Raw genomic sequence first — 21,547 nt, 5'->3', positions numbered from 1 at the left:
TGTTTGTTGTTACTGATTTGGGGCAGGTTCTCACACTGTGGTCCAGGCTGTCGTGAACTTACTACTTAGTCCAGGCCTAGTCTCAAACTCACAGTGATCCTCCTGCTCAGCTTCTGAAGACCCAGGCATGAGTCACTATGTCCATCTTTAAGGATTTTTATTCCTACAAAGAGTTGTGTTGTGGAATGGGATGTTTGCTTGGTAAGATGCAAAGTTTGCACATGTTCTCACCAAACTGGGTCCATTTTTGCTCATTTCAACGTGTGTGTGTGTGTGTGTGTGTGTGTGTGTGTATTTTTCCCAAAAGCTGTTCCCTGGGCAGCCCAGCATAGAGACCAGAAGAGGAATCTAAAACCCACTGTTCTGAGCACAGGATTCGGGAATATTTATAGGATAACGGTGGAAATAGTCTAAGGATTGGACAAAGGTGACGAAAGCAAGAAAAAACAAGTACAAACCAGCATTCTGGGCTTCCCAAACTAAACTGTGGCTCTTCAGAGTGTGCGCACTCAGGAAAGGGCCAGTATTTCCTAAGGGTGGAGTCGGGTCCCCCTGTGGGCCACAGTTCAGCTGTCAGACACTTGCCTAAGCCTCAGGGGTCTATAACTCAGCTTGAGATAGACGAATGCTGCCTTCAACTTCCTGGAAAAATTACCTTGAGCAAAGATTACCAAACCCTTACACCATGGCTGTCATCTGCCACAAAGCTAGTGGGACTCTAATAGCCTATTGCCTAGCACGTACAGACCCTTAAAACTGGTGCTTTGGGATGGTTCAGCAGGTAAAAGTACTTGCTAGGCAAGTCTGACAACCTGAGTTCAATCCCAGGTTTCCACAGTGGAGGGCGATAACCAATGTTCAAAAGCTCTCCTCTGCGTCCGCTCAAGTACCATGGTGAACACATAGTTTCTTTCTCTAATAATAACAAATTGTAGAAATAAATGGTTTTTTTTTTCAATTCTAAAAATTTATTCATTTGTTTTGAGGCAGGAAACAAGGTCTCACCTTGCAGCCCTGGCTGGCGTGGAACTTGCTATGTAGACCACACTGGCTTTGAACTCATAGATACTTCCTGTCTCTGCCTCTCAAAGGCTGGGGTTAAATGTATGCCTCACACACAGCAAAAAATGACTTTTAAAGTCAATTAAAACCAAGCAAGAACCCGGAGTTTTGGTGGCTTACACCTTTAATCCCAGCCAGCACTTAGGAGACAGAGGCACTTGGGAAGCAGAGGCAGGCAGATCTCTGTGCATTGGAGGTCAGAATGAGTTTCAAGATGGCCAGGGCTGTTACACAGAGAAACTCTGTCTCAGGAAAAAAAATAATAAATTATTAATTATTTTTTCTCATTATCAAACAGAAAGAAACCTTTCATTGAATAGAAAAGGAACTTAATTAAATTTGTTACATTGTTCCTGGAAGAGGGAAAAATGGAAACAAGGCACCTAGGCAGAAAGGACAGGTGGAGTACAGTGATAAATTCCGATTCTGGCACAGGTGCTGGACAGTGAGGATCACCTGAGGTGGCTCCTCTGCCTACAAATGGAGGTATGACAGGAATCCAGGAAGGCCCATCTGGATTCCCGTTAATTTTCTTGGCCACACACTCCTTTCCCTTATTGCCCTGTAATAATGTGTAGTTCTTGAGAATTTATTGTGTTTTCTTTATCAGACCATAAGCTTTAGGAGGGCAGGTCTGGCGAAAAGAAGGCAGGAGGGTGCTGTGGGGTAGCTCTGTGGAGGGCAGCCACAAGAAGTTGGGAGCTAGGAATTCCCCTAGGGGAAGCTTCTTATTTTGCGGGGGGTGGGGGGGATGGTTCAAGACAGGGTTTTCCTGTGTAGCCCTAGCTGTCCTGAAACTCGCTCTGTAGACCACAGAGATCCTCCTGCCTCTGCCTCCGAGAGCTAGGATTAAAAGCCTGCGCCACCAACGCCCGGCAAAGGGAAGCTTCTTATGGGGCTTCTGAAATGACACCGGAAGGGTGGAGTCGGGCCTCTGGAATACGCGGGGAAGGAGTAGCAGGACTGTAAGGTCAACCTGGAGAAATGACAGGTGAGTATGGGACTCTAAAGGTCAGGAGAGGCGGGGGAGGCACGTCGCGCAGGCGCACGCGTGCCCTCTGCCTGCTTCCTCACCAGGACGCGCTTGCGGGCGCGTGCACGCGAGGCTGAAGCGGAAATGGCGCCGCGGGGCCGCGCGTCCGGGCGGCGAGCGGAAGTGGGTGTGAGAGCGGAAGTGGCCGGCTGGAGCCGGGGCTGGGCGGGGACCGGGATCGTCGGTGAGGCGGCGGTGGAGGCGGCGGCGGCTCGGCAGGCGGGTTGAAGCTTCAGGGGCCAGGTCGGTCGGGTAGTGGCTGCCTCCAACAGGCAGCGCGTGCCGGGCCAGCGTGCGTGTCCGCCTCTCCCCGCCCCGCTCCCCGTCCCCTTCTCCCCTCACCTACCGCACCCAGCCCCCCTCGTTAGGGGCAGCGGGGCCGCTCCCTCCGTCCTGTACTCGCTTGCCCACCCTCACTGCCCTTGTTTCTCCTTCCCCTGCCCGGGGCAGCCGCCGCCATGATCCTGCTGGAGGTGAACAACCGCATCATCGAGGAGACGCTCGCTCTCAAGTTCGAGAACGCGGCCGCCGGGTGAGCGCACACCGGGAGAAGGCCGACTTGACCCTAGCTCATCCTGGGTGGCGTCCTGTTCCCAAACCTTGGAGGGGAAAGATCGGGAACCTGGCGCGGCTTCGGGGCTTCACTGGCAGGGTGGACGTTGGGAGGCCTTGGGGCGCGGTGGGCCGACGGCCTGAGTTGCGTGGGGAGAGGCTGAGAGGGATGCGGAAGCAGCGAGTGGACAGGAGCAAGGCGTGCCAGAGAACAGGAGACCTGTGGGACGTGAGGGCAACCAAGGCCAGAACTCACGCCCGAGAGCCCCCTGCCCTGTAGGGGGCAGGGGAGGGACCCACTTCTCTCCGTCATTGTTCCGAGCCCAGAGAGACCCCATTGGGAAAGCTGGATTGAATGGAGTTTTCAGGAATTCCCAGGGCGAGGTGGGAAGAACATGCAGGCCCAGATCGCCGCCGGCCTTCTGCTTCCCCACCCCCATCTCTCCCCCAGGAGAAGCAAGACTGAAAGTAGACCCAGTCTTGGGGGGGGGGGGGGAGAGACACGACACAGTGATCTCTAGCTTCCTCTCTAACCTGTGAGAGAAACTAGCTATTTTGTTATATATTCCTCAGGCAAAGCCCACAGTCCTCCATCCACACCCTCCTTAGCTCTCTTGAGACCAGCTTTTATCTGGTTATGTGTCTTAAATCCTTATCCAAGACCCTTGGTCTTTGATTTTCTTAAGTAGTTAATGCCGACCCGATTAATAACTGCTTCTGCTCCCAGAATCCATGAAGTTCTTAGATAACCTTTTTAAACATCGGCATCTTAATATACGGGACAGATTTTCGAGGCTTCTCTGTCAAACACAAAAGACAAACTCCTCCCCGAAAGCTGCTTTGCCTTTCTAATATATTTAAAACCTGAGCAGAGGAATTGGGTTTTAGGTTCTAATTTATGGTGGCCTGTGGCCATTCCTTTGCCTCATTTCCTCATTGGTGAGGATGGGGCTTCACATTTTGGTTTTACAGTTAGGAAATAAGTGCAGGCTGTTTTCTGTGAACTGGGAACTTGAAATAGGAGAGAGTAAGTGCTTGTAGGTCCACAGAAGGAAAGAGACTGGGAGAGGGGAATTCTAAACATTCATAAGGTACTTGTGGCTCACAGAAGTCGAAAAAGCATGAACCCATTACTCACATCCAATATATAGTCTGTCCTGTCTCTTGTAAGGTCACAGGTTTTATCTGTGGAACGAAACAGGAGTTTCTAGAATTGGTGCATTCAGTGAGCATTGTTTCCTACCCAGAGCTGCAGTTGATACATGTACAACTTGCTTGCTCCTTGTCTTCAGCCTCCCATAAAACTTTGCATTTTAAGTTTTGAAATGAATCAACCCACGGCCTTGCTGTGGGTGATGAGTGTGTACTTTTTTTTTTAAAGTAGTGTAGCACAGAGGAGGAAGTTAAAGCAACTTCTGCATTTTTACAACTGATCTCAATACATACATTCTCAAGTCTAGACTGGCAAAGAATGAGTCCCAGGTGGTTAGAAGCTGATCTACAAGATAAATGGCTGTGTGTGTTCAAGTGGAGGCATGCCTTTTCATGCTAGAGGACATCCACGTTTGTGTATTAATAACTTGTGATTTCAAAATGTGACATGTTACTCAGGACTTTATTTAGTCCTTTGTCTTTTTAGAAAACTTTCCTCAGAGAATGCTGGGGTTGGTGATACATGCTTGTAGTCCAAGCACATTCAGCTATAATTCCAGCTTTCAGGAGCATGAGGCAGGATAAGGAAAAGTTCCAGGCCATAGTGAGAACTTGTATCAGAGGAAAAAAATAAAAGCTACCTGGGTGTGGTGTGCCTGTAATCACAGCACTTGAAAGGTGAAAGCAGGCCAGCTGGGCTATATCTTGTTGCAAATAAAAAGTTTACCCTTTCAGAGAGATTCAAGTAGACTTTAAATCTGGAGGACATGAATCGGAATTTCTAAGACTTTTTTTTCTTTCTTTCTTTCTTTCTTTTTTTTTTTTTGTAAAGATGCTCACTGTAGCCAGGTATAATGTTTGAGGAGGTAATATGTTTTGTCTTATCCTCGCTCATTCTTGGAGATGTGTTTTAACAATTATGCTCAAAACATTTTGTTTAAAATACTTGGGAAAATCTTTGAAGGAGAAACTAGTGAAAACGGTTTCCGTGAGATTGCAAGTTTCTGCAGGGTGTGGTGGCACCCTCCTATAATCTTAGCACTTGGGAAACAGAGGCAGAAGAATCGATACAAGTTTGAGTGCAGCCAGGGCTATATAGTGAGACTCTTATTCAAAGAAAGAGAGAGAGGGAGGGGGAGGGAGAGAGGAGAGCACAGTGATGTTTGTGCACACCTTTGATCCCAGAACTCAGGAGGCAGAGGCAGGCGAATCTCAGTTTGAGGCCAGCCTGGTCTACTGAGGAATTCTAAGAGAGGCTGTTAGCAAAGTTAGGGAGGAACTGATGGATAGCTGTGTTGGGAGAAGATAATGAATGGCCCAGGGGAGAGCCCCTGGCGGGGGGGGGGGGGGGGTGAAAAGTGTGCAGTGTGGAAACCTGGGGGCACAGCTTTCTCCTGCTCTTTGCACTTCTCAGAACAAATGAATCGGGGAAATTATGTTCATGGTAGCCAGAGTGAATCTTTTTGTTCTGCAGTGTCCTATACCATAGCTACCCACTACCCGTAGCTGTTAGATTTAAGTAAAAAGGTGAAGTGAAACTGCAGTTGGTTTCCTGAACTGAACTAGCTGTGTAGGGCTCCATTGCCCCTTGTGCTGTGTTTGCACAGTATACATGGCCATTACTGCAGACAGTGCTGTTGTGCAGTGCTATTCTGCCTACTGAAAATAAAAGCATGAGATGGTTTAGTTTAGGAGGTGGGGGTTGAGAACCCGGAGCCTTGGACATGCTAGGTAAGGGCTCTCATTGCACTACTTCCGAGCCCTCATGAGGTATTCTTCAAAGTAGTGGTCTAGTATATGCTCCAGAATAAAGTTGCATTAGCTTTCCTTTTTTTATTTTTTTTACTTTTAGCTTATTTATTTTTAATGATCCCTTGGGTCATCTTATTGGATATTTTTGCCTGTAGTATCAGACTGAAAGTTTAAATTTGCATCTGGATGAGAGTTCTGTAAGACAGTACACAGTTGGCCACAGTCATCTTGTAATTTAAAGGCAATGTTAACAAAGTTTCCCACTTTTTCCAGCCACACCCCTTAGCAGAGGCTTATTGGATCTGTCTGTGTCTTCACAAAGAGATACAGTAAAGCACCTTCTTGAGAGTCTCCACACTGTGACTAATTAAAAAGGAGGCCAACTCTGTAAATAATGTCCTGCACAGGTCTTACTACAGCATTGCCTTTTCATTTAGGAATTCTTGCCCCGACCACAATTAAAGCAGAAGTAATCTGAAAAATTAATTGAATTCTTTTGTTACTACATGCATACCAAGAACCTTTCATCCTCAGAAGCAAGGCCTGTCAACTTTGCAGTTATGCAGTCCAGAACTGAGGAAATGCTGTCAGATGCGAGCTTCTGTTGATTTAAAGTGCCTTCTGGCTCCTTACCACAGCCTGTGCATATTGTGGGGAGCTGTGGTTCTGTGAGGGGGAGAAGAACTCAGTAAGCAAGTAGCGCTGAGTGGGGTGGGCGAGGACTGTGGGAGGAGAAATTCAAGAAAGGAATAAATTAAGTCTTGCTGATACCTTGTTCTCATTCTCAGATATGCCACATATGTCCTCAGAGAGGCAGGCTGGCTTGAAGAGATTTAGAACTAGGACATTGCTTTGGCCTGTAGATGCAGTGGAATGTACTATCTGACTGTTAAGATCTAGTTGATTAGATGCCTTAACATTAGGGAATTATGGTTGACACGCTGCTGCCTGTCCTCTGGCCTCTTTGCATTGTCTTTGGCATGTGAAGCGCCAGGGCTACACAGGACTAGATTGAAGGCTGGGACTATCATTTCAGCCATCTTTGTTTCCTCAGAATCTTCAGAGCGAGGGAGGGAGGGAGAATGTTCAGCTCAGTAAATAGCATCTTGAATTAATGAAGATAAAATGATTCTTGGTTTCTTTAGAAGCTTATCCCTTTTTCTTTTAACACACATACACACACACACACACACACACACACACACGTACATGCAGAGGCCAGAGGCAATATTGAGTATCATCTGGTATCACTTTTTGCCTTTTTCCCTTGAAATAGGATCTCTTACTGAACCTGAAATTAGGCTGGCAATCAGCAAGCCCCAGTTATCCTGTCTCGGCTGAGGTTGCAGGCTTTTTCTGTGGGTGCGGGGGATTCTAATTCAGATCCTCTGAAAGCAGGTACTCTTATCCACTGAACCATCTCTCCAGCATTTTTGTTGTTCTGAGACAGGGTTGCACACTATAGCCCATGCTGGCTTCAAACTCATGGTGTTTTTCCTGCCTCAACTTCCTATATGTCCTGCCATACCCAGCTTGTTATCACTTTTCTAAGAGGGTGTGTCAATTTCTATGTCTTCTTAGTTTCTGTATTTTGAGAGATGGTTTAGCAAAGAAAATGACCATCTTTTACTTAATATGATCTGTTTCGTGGGCTTTACTCAGAAAGAATGACAGGAACCTTGTAGAGGATTTAAAGAAAGTAATCAGAAAATCTTTAGTGAGCACAACAAAATAATTCCTCTAATTCAGGAAGGGATAACCAGAAGAGGGTCACATATGCCACAGAGGAGAACTGTTTCCAGGGTGCATTTAGGAGTAAAAGCTCCAAAGACCTCGTTCTCTCTCTGCTTCTCTCTCTCTCTCTCTCTCTCTCTCTCTCTCTCTCACACACACACACACACACACACACACACACACACGGAATAATATAGTTGCTAGTAGTACTTAACTGACGACATTCTGGAAGCTTCCTTTGAAAAGTATAGAACTACCACACCACCCAGTTTGAAGAAATATTTTGGGTGCAAAAGAGATGGCTCATCAGTTTAAGAGTACTTACTGTTCTTACAGAGTACTGAACAGTTCCAACCCCGCTTCAGGTAACTCACAAACACCTGCTAACTCCAGCTCCAAAGGATCTGATGTCCTCTTTTGGCCACCACAGGCACCCCCACACAAATGTCATACACTTAGCATAGACACACACGCATACAAATAAAAACAAATTGTTAAAAAAAGACTTTCCTAATGGACTTCTTTTAAGGTTTATTTTTACTTTATATGTATGAGTGTTTGCCTGTATGTACGTACAAGCCTAGTGCCTGTGGAAGTCAGAAGATGCTTGATCCCCTGGAACTGGGGTTATAGTGTGAGATGGCATTTGGGTACTGGGAACTCAAATCTTCTGGAAGAGCAACCAATGCTCTTAACTGGTGATCCACCTCTCCAGCACCTTTTTAAGCTAATTGAAGGCTATCTCTTAAAGTCAAATGTGGTACCTCATGCCTGTAATCCCAGAACTTGGGAAGCTGAGGCAGGAGAATTGCCAAGAGTTTACGACCAGCCTAGGATACATAAGGACAACCCAGCTTAGGCTACAGAATTTTGTCTTTTTTTAAAAAAAAATCTGCCCATCTTAGTGAATTGGGTAATGTTTCAGTGTCTTAGGCTGCCAATCAATAAGCCTTTGGACCATCCAGCTGTCTTAATCACAAATTCCAGTCATTTTAACAGTCTGATGCTAATAGGAATCTATTTCTCCTAGAACTGGGTAAATAGTTCCTGATCTTAATAGCTTCACAATTCCTAAAACTCTTTCAGCCACAACTTCAGATTTGGGCCTTTCTAGCTCCCTCTAGAAGAAAAGCCTCATTTTTAGATTGTCTTCTGTAAGCCAGGTATTGCACTGTCTTTTGTAGCATGTGTGCTTGCATATACATTCACTACCTATGTGTTTTAACACAATTTCATTTAATTTCAAAATGTCCCCGTGTGACAGATTAGCATTGAGAAAACTCAGGGTTTTAAGAATCCAGGAGCAAGCTGGTAGGTGGTGCACACCTTTAATCCCAGCATTTGGGAGGGAGAGGCAGGCAAATATCTGAGTTTGAGGCTGGCCTGGTCTACAAAGTGAGTTCCAAAACAGGCAGTGCTGTTATACAGAGAAATCCTCTCTGGAAAAACAAAACCAAAAAAAAAAAAAAAAAAAAAAATCTAGGGAATCCAGGAGCAGCCTATAGGCTGACTTCTGTGTCTTGGTGGTTGTGTGCTGAGTACTGTGCTTGATTTCCACCGTTGTGATTGCAGAGGTTTATCATGTGGCACAAACAGAACATAGTGGTATTTGTGTGGCACATTTATTAAGATTCTGCCGTGCACTACTGTGAAAACTATAGACACTATTATTTCAACATATCTGTAATTTAATCATGAAATAGTTGTTGGTAAATATGGGGGGGGTGTGTGTGTGTGTGTACTGTATCAATTTATAAAAGAGGAACTTTAGAGACAGCCCCGTCTGAGAGAACTTAACACTTAACTCCAGAGGACTAATTTACGTGTCTGTGCACATCATGAAACAAATGTGGAGGTCACTTACACAGGATTCAATTCTCGCCTTCCACCATGAGGCCTCCGGTGATTGAACTTAGTCCTTAGGCTTGGTAGCAGTGTCTTTACTCACTGAACCATTTTGTCAGCCCCCAAGACTTGCCTTTTCTTTAAACTCTCTTGTACCTGAAGCTTGAGCAGATGGTAAATCAATAAATGCTTCGTCTTTTTGGTCTATTAAGTGGACCCTTCAATTACCATGATTTTAAACCATAAAAAAGCAGAACAAAATAGGTGTGTGGTGCCCTCCTAACACCAGCATGTGGGAGGTGGAAGCAGAAAGATCATTTGTAGTTCAAACCCAGCCTCAACTACATAATACATGTGAAGTCAGTCTCGGCTTCATGAGATTTCTGTCTCAAAAACTAATTAATTAAAATATAGTAATGATGGAGGCAAAGGCATTCAGATCTCAGAGTTCCAGGACAGCAAGAGTTACAACTCTCTCTCAACTCTCTCTCTCTCTCTCTCTCTCTCTCTCTCTCTCTCTCTCTCTCTCTCTCTCTCTCTTTGTGTGTGTGTGTGTGTGTGTGTGCGCGCGCGCACGCGCGCGCATAATGAATACCTGTTCTTGGGTTAAGTAATGGTTGTTACAGTGTTTTTTATGGTCAACCTTCTCCTTGTTGATACACAAGAGCTTACAAACCTCCAGCTCCTAGATATGTTCTCCTATTCTTTTTGTTGTTGTTGTTGTTTTTGTTTTTTCAAGACTTTGTAGCCCTATCTGTCCTAGAACCTTCTTTGTAGACCATGCTGCCCTTGAACTCAGATCTGTCTGCCTCTGCCTCCTCCTCTTGAGTGCTGGGATTAAAGGCATGGGCCACCACTGCCCTTGTTCTCCTGCTCTCTAGCCCAGTGCTTTAGAAGCCTTTCTCCTCTAAATCTTTTGTGCAGCCTTGAAGAATGAACTAAAATATTAATGGCAGTGGTTTGATAGCTATTCCCAAATCTTACAGCAAGCTACTTAGAATGGATCTTAGCAGTTTTCCCAGTGGAGATCCATGCTCAGGGTGCTTTCATGCCTAGAGACTCAGACCTTCAGTGTTTATGACTTAGACTGTTAAGGTTCTTCTTGAGTTGATTTTTCTCAGGTCTGTTGATGAAATAGTAAAGTGAGGAACTCCATCTTTCCTGACTGAGCATAAACCTAAGGGTTAAGGGGAAAACAACACCCCCAAATACCTCACCCCAGTTAAGTCAGGCAACATGGTCCCTGACTCCAAGACAACCAGGAGTCCCTCTAAGAGAATGTGTTCCTCTACCTGGGGCATCTTCTTAGTTTTTTTTTTTTTTTTTAATGGGCTTATATATGAGTATACATACTCTTGTGTTTTAGAGGTAAGGAATGGTTTGTTGTCGTTCATTTCCTTTGTTTCTTGGCTATAGTTTGAAAATGAAAGCCCAGGAGCAATTTAAGCTTTCTCTCTTTTTGGAAGGGGCATTCATTTGTTGAGACAGTATCTACCTCCATCTCACTATTCAGCCACAGATGATTGACTGAATCTGATCATCCTGTAACCACCTCCCAAGTAATAAACTATCTAGCCGAGTGCTGGGATTAAAGGCGTGCACCACCACCACCCGGCCTGATGCCCTCTTCTACCCTTCAGAGGCTCTTGCACATAGGTGTACATACCTTCATGTGTACAACATTTCTTAAGAAGATTCTCATAAGAGATTTTAAGCAAGGGGTAAGATATGTCAGTGTGGATATCTTGTCTGCTAAATGTGAAACAATCTAGGATCATTTGAATTAACTGCCAGCAAGCTAAGCTGATCATGAAGTAGAGTTTTCTGCCATTGGTATTGCAGAGAAGGATGTAATACAATTTTAATTTATTTTAACTATTTTAGTTTAATTTACTTAACTAAAACAGTTAGCTGTTGCATACCAGAAGAACGTCTTCTCAGGCTGTTTTACTGTTTGTCTGTAGTAGTTCTGCAATATTGGTGAAATTGTTTGTGTTCTCCCATTTTATAAATGAGGAAATGAGAAAAAGGATATAAGAATTTTATTTATCCCAGAGCATAAGCTTAGTGAAAAAGATAAAAGTAGAAAACAAGTACTTTGACTCTACTTGGTGATTTTTTTCTAGTGTTATTTTGTGCCATGCTTCTGTGTAAGACATGAGATATAACAAAATTAAGGTGGAACCAAAGCCAGTTTGATGGAGTGTGGCAGGTATTTTGATGATGTAAGAAAGAAGGAAAGATGCAGAGAAAGGCTTAAAAGTGATCTTTGGAATGGAGCAGCACTGTTGATGATTATCAGATCATTCCTTCACCTTAAACAGAGTAGAACCATTCTACATTATTAATACTTACCTGTTTATCTAAAATTTACTTCCATGGGCACTATCCTGGACTGGGGGGGGGGGGGGGCTTTAACCAGAGTGAGCACCAGCTGTGGCGAGCAGCTGAACAACAGTTAGAAAACACAAGCTATAGGTGCCCTTTGTCTAATCCTCTAATTTAAGAAAATCTAAAGGTTCAGGCCAATGAAAGAATGAAGCCTTGAGTTTATATAGAATGCTTCAGTTTTAAGTAAAAATCAGGAGCCTTTCCAAGTCCCCCTAAAAGAAAGCATCAGTACAATTATTGTCCCCTGTTTACATTACATCTGTTTGTGTATTTGTGTGGACATGCATGCCCCGCTCATATGCGGAGGCCAGATAACAACATGAATCAGCTCTCTCCCTTTACCCCTGGGATCCAGCTCAGGTCTGAGGTCATCAGGCTTAGTTGGCAAGTACCCCCATCCACTAAACCGTCCTGTCCTAAATTTATCTTACTAAGGGCCTTTTTGTCATTTTACAGAAACAAACCAGAAGCTGTAGAAGTAACATTTGCAGGTAAGTATCTTAATCTCATCCCTTTTATGAGAGGGTATAATGGGGGGGGAAGTTATTTTTTTATTGGTGTGTTGCTGTTTTGCCTGCATCTGTCTGCTCCATGGGTGTGCCTGAATCTCACAGAGGCCAGCTCTCCTGGAAGTAGAATTACAGAATATTGTGAGCTGCCATACAGCTGCTAGGGATTGAACCTGGGTCCTCTAGAAGAACAACCAGTTCTCTTTTTTTTTTTCTTTTTTTTTTGGTTTTTCAAGACAGGGTTTCTCTGCAGCTTTAGAGCCTGTCCTGGAGCTAGCTCTTGTAGCTCTTGTAGACCAGGCTGGTCTTGAACTCACAGAGATCCGTCTGCCTCTGCCTCCCGAGTGCTGGGATTAAAGGCGTGCGCCACCACCGCCCGGCGAACAACCAGTCTCTTAAACACTGAGCGAGCTCTCCATCCCTGAAAAGAAAAGTTCTGATTGTCAAGTGTTTTTTTGAAGCCTTCAGGGACTATTGCATGTATCTGTAACATTGCTAACTGACTTTGGAGTTAGGTAAACTAAGTAAAGCTACCATACATAGCTGAGTGGGTAGGACACTTCATATTTTAGAAGTTTGGGTTCTGTTTTATACAGAGAACCATCTTTCTACTTTGGAAGTCTACAGACTTACAGTCTAGTAGCCATCATATAAATTTGCCTAGCATTTGGGAGAGGCGACATAGAAAGATGCTAGAGCTTGTTCGTCAAATCAGAGCAATGGTGCTTCTTTCCATTCCCTGCTGGCCAGGCATGGTGGTACAAGTCTTTAATCCCTTCACTCAGGAGGCAAAGGTAGGTGGATCTCTGAGTTTGTGGTCAGGTTGGTCTACATATGAGTTCCAGAATAGGCAGAGCTACATAGTGAACCCTGTTTTTTTTTTTTTTTCTTTTAAAAAAAAAAGGGAGGAAAAGAAAAGAAAAAGGAAAAAAAGAAATTAGCTATTCGTATGTGACCTTGGGAATTTTACATCTAAGTACTATCTAGAAAGGCAAGTGTTTGACTAGATGATCTGAGGAGACTTTGCAGCCTAAGCTTTGCCTCCGAGTCACTAGCAGTGCTCAGTCCTCATGGTTCTTGTGATTCCTGTACAAGTTGTTTGCATTCTGGCCCTTGGTTCCTAGCTTCAGCAGTGCGCTATACAGATGCACTCAGCTCACTTGTGCAGGAAGAGAGACCCTAAAAAGAGGAGAGGTCAAGAGATTAAAGGAGACTTACAAAATAATCATCTGATTATGTCCTGATCTTGTTTAGATCCTAGTTTAAATATTTACAACAAGAGTGTTCAATAGGTAATAGTTGAATAGCTTATGAGGTATTTGATATTAAAGTAGAATATTTTTGTTTGAATTTGATAATAGTTATGTTCATTTAAAATTATCTCTATCTCCCAAAGATGTATTCTGAAGTATATATGGATCAAATGGTGCATCTGGGATTGCTTTGTAGTGAATTGGGGTAGGGGCAATTCTGAAAGAAGGGCCATGTGCCAATCAGTGTTCATGCTGCATAGGTGAATATGAGTTTGTTGATAGCTCTTTCTCTTGCAAATGTGTCACAATGAAAGGTTTTTTTAGGTTATTTTAGCACAAACTGTGGTTATAGCAAAAATAGCTTTGTAATTTTAAGTAAGACCAAAGAGAAGGCCGCTGAGCAATTAATTCCATAGCAGTTTGTCTGTTGACTTCCTAGTGAAATCAAAATGCACATCATTTAGTTGCATGCTCTCTTATCAAAGGTCTTGTGGCCAGCCCTGTGGTAGGTGCTAGGCCACTACTCCTGTTTCCAGAGTAAGCAGTCTTCTTGCTTTTTTTCACAGATTTTGATGGTGTCCTTTATCATATTTCAAATCCTAATGGAGACAAAACAAAAGTGATGGTCAGTATTTCTTTGAAATTCTACAAGGAACTTCAGGCACATGGTGCTGATGAGGTAAGTTCCATATTGGTTTCCTTGAGACTCTTATTTTTCTTCGTCACCTTCTGTTGGCCCCTTGCCACCCAGAGAGTGGGCCAAACCACTCTTAGTGATGGAGGCTGCTTTACACAGTTAACCGAGGGCTGCATTTCCCACAACGAAGTGAAAACCGTTTTCCAGAGAAGATTTTAGCTTTTTGCTTCTTTTATCTTGGAGAAATAATGATGCTCCCTAAGCAAATTTTAAAAGTTCTTTATGTTTTGTTTTGTTTTTAAGGGTCTCATGTAGCCCAGGCTGACCTAAAACTCTTTACATATTTGAGGAAGGCCTCAAATTCCTGATCCTTCATCCTCACCTTCCAAGTGCTAGTATTACAAAGTTGTACCACCACAGCCAACTCAGGATTTTATTCTTTGCAGATTATTTAGGATACCCAAGTTATACAAATAATGAAAACAGAACAGCTAGTCCTCTAGAAACAACAGAGAATTATTTTCTTAACTAGTACAAAATTAGTTATGGAGCCGGGCGGTGGAGCACGCCTTTAATCCCAGCACTCGGGAGGCAGAGGCAGGTGGATCTCTGTGAGTTCGAGACCAGCCTGGTCTACAAGAGCTAGCTCCAGGACAGGCTCTAAAGCTGCAGAGAAACCCTGTCTTGAAAAACCAAAAAAAAAAAAAAATTAGTTATGGTAACAATCAATAAGACAGGTTTTGTTCTGTATTTAGAATCTTAATCAAGACAGGCATGTAATTTGAGGCTTATTAAACCTCATAATCTTGGTTTTTGTTTTGAAGGTTGAAGCATAAGTTACTGCCTTACAGGTTTTTTGTTTGTTTTTGTTGTTGTTAGTATTTTTTAGAGCTGACCTTTATAAGCATCTCTTCTTTATGACTAGGGGAAGTAAAAAGAAATGTCTAGGCCTTGTGCCCTGGCTTTGGGTAGTTAGAGTAGGAGGTTTGGTTCCTGTTGAACTGCAGTTGCTCTGGATAGAGCCATTTATGGAAGAAAGAAAATGCTGTTAAACCAGCATGCACATTGTGGTTGTGTCTCAAAGCAGGAAGTATGACTCAGTTCCTGAATCAGTTTTCAAATAGCTTAGTTTTAACAAACTAGGCTCTCCCTTATCTGCAGCATGAAGATACAACCATTTCTGTCTCTTTCTGAAAAGTGGTGACTTTGGAACGTCAGATTTCTGTAATAAAGGGCCGTTTTGTCAAGAAATCTGATCCAAAGCTGTAAATGTTTGCTCTAAAATCAGACTTAATGAACAGAATACTAAGAACTGTAGGGAGTTCTCTTATGGTTCAGGTGCTTTTGATTTGCTTGGGGAAGAGAGGAAAGTAGGGAATGTGAAGTGATGTCGTCAGAAGGGGAGGGCTGGTCTGCAGCTTATTCTTCCATCTTGTCCTTGGCCTGCTAGTGGAGTTCCGGAACACACTGCAGTTTTCATAGCTACCACACAGGCCAAGAGCTCAAGTGGGTGGAGGAAGTAACATTTCCAGTGTGGGAGCGGAGTAAGCAGTAAATGACTCCCTAGGTGGGTTAAACAGTGACCAACTGTGATAACCTCAGGAAGCTTGTTTTTTTCTCAGGCCTTTTTTAAAGGCAGACCAATCTGGTGTTCAGGTAGGCAGGTCTAATAGTTAAAAGTAGACAGGTTGCCTCTATTCTCTGGATGGTCAAAAAGAGGCACAAATTTAAAAGTGAATCATAATTGGAGGTGCAAGGGAACAGTGTGATACAGTGGCACACGACTGTGATCCCAGCGATGGTGAGGTGGCGGCAGAAGGATCAAGAGTTCAAGGCCAATTTGTATTACACAATGTGATTGGTCTCAGACACAAACACAAAAAAACAAATTCTAGTGAAATAACAGAAAAATGTTCAAGGGCTCAAGAACAGAGAAGGGTCTTCAAAATAGCTCCGTGGGTAAAAGCAATTGACGTGCAAACCTGATGCTCTGAGTTCAGTCCCTGGGGCCATGGTGGAAGGAGAGAACTTGATTTCCAAAAGTTGTCTTCTGACCTCCCCACTTGACACTAGCACTCACACACATGATGATAATAATAATAAATAAAAAATATTTTAAAAAGAAAAAGCAAAGGAATTAAAAGTGGTATAAACATGGCTGTAAATTCTTCATAGATTTCAGAAATAATCACTTGGTAAAACTGGAGCTAAACTAAACTGAATGAAGGAGCTTTGATTTCCCCCATGTCTGATACTCCCCTTCTTCAAGTACTAATCCTTTAGGAGTATAGCTCAGGGAGCATGCCAGGCTCTTAGGAGAAGTGGCACAGGGAACGCCTGAAGGTCAAAACTCCACATGCCACCAACAAACTGTGACCTTGAGCTTTCCTTTCCTGCAGCTCCTCTTGTGCTGTGTGCTCACCAACTAGGAACTGTTCCTGGCATTGCTTGTTTTCCCTCTATGTAAATGAGTGTGATCATGAATCCACACTCTTACCAAATTCTGTAGATGAGGAATTTCTAAACTGATCAAGTATAGGAACATTAGAAAATTACTCAGTGAACTATTTCCAGGCCTTAAAATATTTCTGAAGAATAATTGAGTCACTACTCCTAGAGGGGGCACAGCTCCACGATGAGGTGTTTACTAAGCATGCATAAAGCCCTAGGTCTGGTCTCTGGCATCACCAAGAAAAGGTTTGGGAGTGAATAACCTTTGTTTCTTGTTTTCTTTTTTTGTTTGTTTGTTTTGGGGAGATTCAAATTGAATATAGACGTGATTTGTTGTTAATTTTTCTTTATTTTTTGCTATGTAGAAAGTTCATTAAATATAAGATGAAAAAGAACGTTCATATACCTTTGGACAGCCATTGAATGTCTCTGTATACAGGGTAGTTCTGGCTCTGACTACAGCAATAAGCCTGGCAAATCCTGCCAGCCATTCTGGAGTTGGGCCCTAGTGCCTAGCTACAAAAACTGTTTTTCTTTTCTTTTTTTAAGTTATGTGTATGAGTGTTTTGTCTGCATGTCTATCTGTGCACCATGTTTAAGGAGAGGGCATTAGATCCCCTGGAACTGGAGGTACAGAAGGTTGTAAGCCACTTTGTAGATGCTGGGAATTGAACTGGGGTCCTCTAGAAGAACAACCAATGCTCCTAACCACTGAACCGTCTCTCCAACTCTACCCTGAAATTCTTTTAAACAGCATGTGTAACTCTTAACCAACAAGACAAAAACTTGTTTTACTTTTGTAATTTAATGACGGTGTAGCTGATACTCTGAGATGCTGTAAACTATTAAAGAGTTATTTGTGGTTAGCCTTAGAACTTAGAACAGAATTTGTGTTTTTCTGGGCACATACCTGGAATCGGCAAACTTGGGAGGTGGAGACAGGAGGATCTTCCTCAACTACATAATAAAATCCAAACCAACATGAGCTACATGATACATTATCTCCACAAAAGAGAAGCCTTGTTTCTTTTCTGCACTGCTGGATTTTAAGTGTATTTTTTACTGGCTGTGGAGCAATAAAGTTTTTAGTGGAGGTTAGTAAATGAGTCCACTTTGGGATTTTGTGTTTTAGGGGGTTACTTCTGTTTTATTTTTAGAGGTTTGAGACTTTTCCATTTTGGTTTTGAAACAGTCTCCAATGTAGCCCAGGCTGATCTCAAACTGGAGATCCTGCTTCAGCCTTATTGAGATTACAAGCTGCTCCATGTTCGTGTTCCCAACTATTGAACGTCTGCTAAGCCTTGAAAAGCTTCTCAGATTGCTTGTGATTTTACTACATACTTTGTTTCTATCTTTACATATCTCCTTCCCACTACTTAATGTGCTCCTTACACACTTAAGTAAACCTGGTTCTTTCCTAAGTAGGATGTCAGTTGAGGGAGATTTCAGCTGGTAGTCACTCTGGCTGAGAAAAATGAGGGGAGTGTAAAGGTGCTTTTTGTTTGTGCTCTACTTCCAAAAGCTGGAAAGTAGTCAGCAGAGTAAGGTGTCGGATGGTGAAATCCAGTTTGCTAGGACACTGTTTTGGGGCACACTGGTATTACTAGCTGACTGTGATTCTGTTATCCATTGTCCTTTGCAGGACATAACTATGATATAAGTTAGTTTAAAGCATACAGGATTAACACACTGACAGAAGTCAGAGCCCAGAAAATGGTTTTTACCTTTTCATTCTCCTGGGTTAGGGTTCCAGCCCATGCTTAGTTGATAATTGATAGTCTTTTGTCATAGCTGCATCTCTCTACTCTCAGAAAAGAAAGACTTGAGTGCAATGTAGAATCTGAAAAGAGAAAAAAAACGGGAGAGGTGTGCTCAGGTCTTTGAGAGACAAGCCCAGAACTAACCTTTAGATTATAATCCAATTCTGTGAGAGATCTATTTAGTCACTTGATGAATTAACTTTCCCGTCTTGTTTGCAACCCACCAAATGAAAATTAAACATTGGTTTAGGAAGAGTTTATCACAAGTACTGTGTGTTTCAAAAATAATGAAATTGCCATGGATTTTGGATTAACTTTTTTTTTTTCCTCTTCAGTTATTAAAGAGAGTATACGGGAGTTTCTTGGTAAACCCAGAATCAGGTATGTAGAAATGCTAGTGGCTATGGAATGATGGCAAACCATGTCTTGCTTGTATCAGGGCTTTTTTAGCTAGAGGATTTGGTTTAAATTATCATTCTATAAAACACATCTGTAGGAGCCCAGTTCTTGAGTCAATTCCCTGTGTATAAGTAGCTGTTAAAGGGTTCTACCTTATTCAGTGTGATACACAATGTCTTAAAAATCAGCAAGTGTGTTATTAACACCCCAAAATGTTTCTTCTAATCTTTTAGCCAGAGGAACCTCCTTTGTTTGAGAAGTGCCCTTTGAATACACTCACAAAATGCTCCAGGGGCACTGGAGATGCTGCTCGGTTTGTAAAGCTGTTATCTCAAAAGCGTGAGGTCCTAAGTTTGAACACCAGCGCCTAGTTTAAAAAAAAAAAAATGTCAGTTGTAAATCCAGTTCTGGGGAGATCAGCGGTGAGCATAGAGTTTGCTTGTAGCCAATCTAGTCTAATTGGTGAGCCCTAATCTCAGTGAGAGACCCCTTTTCAAAATACAGGATGGGGGCTGGTTTAGTGGTTTAAGAACACTGATTGCTTTTCCAGGGGTCCCAGGTTTCAGTTCTCAGCACCAACGTGGCAGTTCACTATCATTTGTAATCTCAAATTAAAATAAAAACCAGTGCTTACTTTTTAAAATTTTGTTTAAGGAAAAAAAAAGATGAACATCTCCTGTGGAAACCCTAGTTTCCATTCATACACAAACAAATAGATGTACAAGCATTGGTTCCCACTCAATAGCCCCTAGTAACAGTATAAACCATGTAAAAGTTGCCTTTCTTCTCAAGGAGAAGAAATAGGGAAAATAGGGCCTAGGGAATAACTTTATTAGTAGTAATAAATAATATAAAGGTTAGAGATATTTGGGGATGTGAGATCCATATATATGGTTTTGGTAGCATATTCCCATCAGTTACTGTTTTTAAATGATCCCCAGTGGTTTAAAGGTAATCTTGAGGAAACATGTATAGTCTTTGAAGTACCATTAATGACTTAACTAGCCCTTTTCCTGGCATTCATAGAAGAAGGCAGGGTACCTTAGAGGTCAGTAGACATGATTCTCAGTCCTTGTTCTGTCCCACTTACTGATGACCTGGTCCATAAAGTCTGTGGGTGTTTTAGAGATAGTTTTGTAGTGTAGCCCAGGCTGTCCTGGAAGTCAAGACACCCACCTTGGTCTCTTGAGTGCTGGCTTCCCCGCCTACACTGCCATGCCTAACTTAAATACTGTACTTGTGCCTAGTTTAATCTCTTCCCTCTACCTACTGCAGTTTCAGTACCACCTCAGGCTCCCCACACCTTTCCTCCTGCACAGATAAGGGCATCGTAGAGATTGGGCAGTTTTCCAAGGTCACATAGTGAGGCCAGAATATGAACTCACTTCAAGATAGAGAGCTCCATACCTGTGTATTGTGCCGTATTCGGCAAGGTGCTGCTTCTCCGAACCACTTTTCCATTCTAAATGAGGATAAACTTACCTGTCCTGACATCTTCAAAGAAGATGGAGGGGTCAAATGAAGTAGAATTCTGAAAACACTGGAAATATACAGTTATTTAGATAGACACTATTGGGGAATTATGTGTATTAAGAAGCAACTTTCTACCCTGCCCCCCCTCCCCAAGGGTTTGCAGTGGTGTGGGGAGGGGTCAGATTTTCTTCCCAGAAAGCTTGCGCCTGCTGACCGTGTGGGTGCATATTAGACCATTGGAGAGAGTGTGTGACTTGTACAGCTTGAGTCATTTAGTCCCCTTCACGGCTGTCTCTAGGACCCTAAGCTAGCTATAAATATTTACATAGGGTAGAGATGGGGAGTTGCCTCTACACTGTTTACTTGAAAGATAAAGGTTTGATTGGTTTTTTGTTGTTTGTTTTTTTTGTTTGTTTTTTCAAAAATCACCCATAACTGATGGGTGATTTATTTTTTTCTCCCACCAGGATACAATGTTTCTTTGCTATATGACCTTGAAAATCTGCCTGCATCCAAGGATTCTATTGTGCATCAGGCTGGCATGTTGAAGCGAAATTGCTTTGCCTCTGTCTTTGAGAAATACTTCCAGTTCCAAGAAGAGGGCAAGGAAGGAGAGAACAGAGCGGTTATCCATTACCGGGATGATGAGACCATGTAAGCATGGACTTCAGCTCCAGGCTGAGGGTGGCTTTTGTTTAGGTGGAAGCCCTACAGCCATCCATATATACCCAAAAATGTTGAGATGTTGGGGATCTCCAGCTAGGGGCCTCATTCTAACCCTCCTCCCCTGAGAAAATCTGCCAAAAATCAGCCCCTCGCTGAGGCTGCTCAAGACTGCATCTCCAGGCTACCATATTTGCCAGGTGATTCCTCCCTTGCCTTCCCAAGGGTCATCCAGGAGTTGCTTTACTCTGCTCAGATTAAACCTGGATTTATTAATTCAGCCTGATTGACGTAATACATTGGTGGTGGCGTTGCTACCCCGGGAATTTACTTTTCAGCCTCCATACACCACTGACTAAGAGAGACAGTGTCAACCAGATGAAAAGAAATCTTGTGCTGTCCTTTAAGGCACTGATCTTTTGAGGTTTTTATGTTTTTATTTTTTGGGATTACTAACTACTTTGTGTGTGTTTGTATTTTATGATTGTGAGTTTTGTAGAATGGGACTTGAACCATGCCCTCTGGAAGAGTAAGTAGCCAGTGCCCTTAACCAGTGAGTCATCTCCGCAGGCCCAAGGCACTACTTTTCTGAGTTCTCTTAAAGGAAGTTCCCACGGGCTAGGGAGATACTCAGCCCTTCAGACTACTTACTGCCTTTCCAGAGGATCTAAGTTCAGTTCTAAACCCACTTGACAACTCACAATTGCCTGTAACTCCAATCCAGGACATCTGATTTCCTCTTTGGGCACCAAGCACACATATGCACAAGTACACATATGAACAAAACACCCGTATATTAAATAAATTTAAAGATGGCCTAGGCAATCAGGCACCAGAGACTGAGCATAAATGCTGTTACTACAACTCCCCCCTTTTTTTGT

At 43.0% G+C, this 21,547-nt stretch overlaps 1 protein-coding gene across 2 annotated transcripts in view; it reads left to right on the top strand.

The window, feature by feature from the left end:
* Positions 1–2,207: 2,207 nt before the first annotated feature.
* Arpc2 (actin related protein 2/3 complex subunit 2) overlaps positions 2,208–21,547 on the top strand; it is a 30,845-nt gene continuing 11,505 nt past the window's right edge. Inside the window, exons 1-6 of one of the 2 annotated variants that reach the window (XM_038339475.1) lie at positions 2,208–2,338; positions 2,546–2,627; positions 11,978–12,012; positions 13,850–13,962; positions 18,467–18,512; positions 20,471–20,657. In XM_038339475.1, coding sequence (XP_038195403.1) covers positions 2,554–2,627; positions 11,978–12,012; positions 13,850–13,962; positions 18,467–18,512; positions 20,471–20,657 — 455 coding nt within the window. In that variant the 5' untranslated portion in view covers positions 2,208–2,338; positions 2,546–2,553. Of the gene's footprint in view, positions 2,628–11,977; positions 12,013–13,849; positions 13,963–18,466; positions 18,513–20,470; positions 20,658–21,547 lie in introns of both variants that reach the window. The other variant, XM_042055531.1, reaches the window with a different exon arrangement.

The sequence above is a fragment of the Arvicola amphibius genome, chromosome 8 (genome assembly GCF_903992535.2).
Source record: "Arvicola amphibius chromosome 8, mArvAmp1.2, whole genome shotgun sequence".
NCBI lineage: Eukaryota > Metazoa > Chordata > Mammalia > Rodentia > Cricetidae > Arvicola > Arvicola amphibius.
This window is presented reverse-complemented; position numbering and strand designations above follow the sequence as displayed.